General features: G+C 33.6%; 1 protein-coding gene across 1 annotated transcript in view; it reads left to right on the top strand.

The window, feature by feature from the left end:
* The window catches only part of LOC119581922 (eukaryotic translation initiation factor 2A-like), an 11,853-nt gene that overhangs the window by 4,132 nt on the left and 7,158 nt on the right, over positions 1 to 563 (top strand). The window contains exon 6 of the mRNA XM_037930094.1: positions 412 to 503. Within this exon, the coding sequence (XP_037786022.1) occupies positions 412 to 503 (92 nt within the window). The remainder of the gene's footprint in view (positions 1 to 411; positions 504 to 563) is intronic.

The raw sequence follows: 563 nt of genomic DNA, 5'->3' as shown, positions 1-563 counted from the left end.
CTGTATAGTGTGCCTGTCTGTGTCTAATGTATTGATTTTAATTGTGTAATATATTGGTGTGGTTGTTGGTCAGCCTTAAGTTCATAAAGCAACATTGACGACTATTTATTAACTTAGGGAAATTGGTTTATTAGGCCGACGTAGGCACATTTTAAGCATTTTTTCTCTTGTATTTTTTATTTAAATTTAGAAACACAACTACACCTTAAACACACAAGTGAATATAAGGAAAGGGTAGTTGTTATTCATCTCAAAAATTATTTATTTATTCTTTTACTACAGTTTGATTTTAATTTTGTAGGAGGTTTTCCTGCTGATAACACATTTTAAAAGTAATGGAGTCTCTTTAAGATTATTTCTCCATGTGATTTCCTCTATGTAACTGCTTTTCTGATTTCCAATATCTTCCAGGTGTACAAGGAGCTCCAGCTTTTGTGCATTTATACAGGTATCCAGACTTTAAGGAAGCCTCAAATGCTCTTGCCAACAAAAGCTTCTTTAAGGTATGAGTGGTTGCTGGTTGTGGTTGTCTTTATCTTACCATTGCTTTGCTCTGCTGATAG

Source organism: Penaeus monodon, chromosome 15 (assembly GCF_015228065.2).
Source record: "Penaeus monodon isolate SGIC_2016 chromosome 15, NSTDA_Pmon_1, whole genome shotgun sequence".
In the NCBI taxonomy this organism is placed as follows: domain Eukaryota; kingdom Metazoa; phylum Arthropoda; class Malacostraca; order Decapoda; family Penaeidae; genus Penaeus; species Penaeus monodon.
This window is presented reverse-complemented; position numbering and strand designations above follow the sequence as displayed.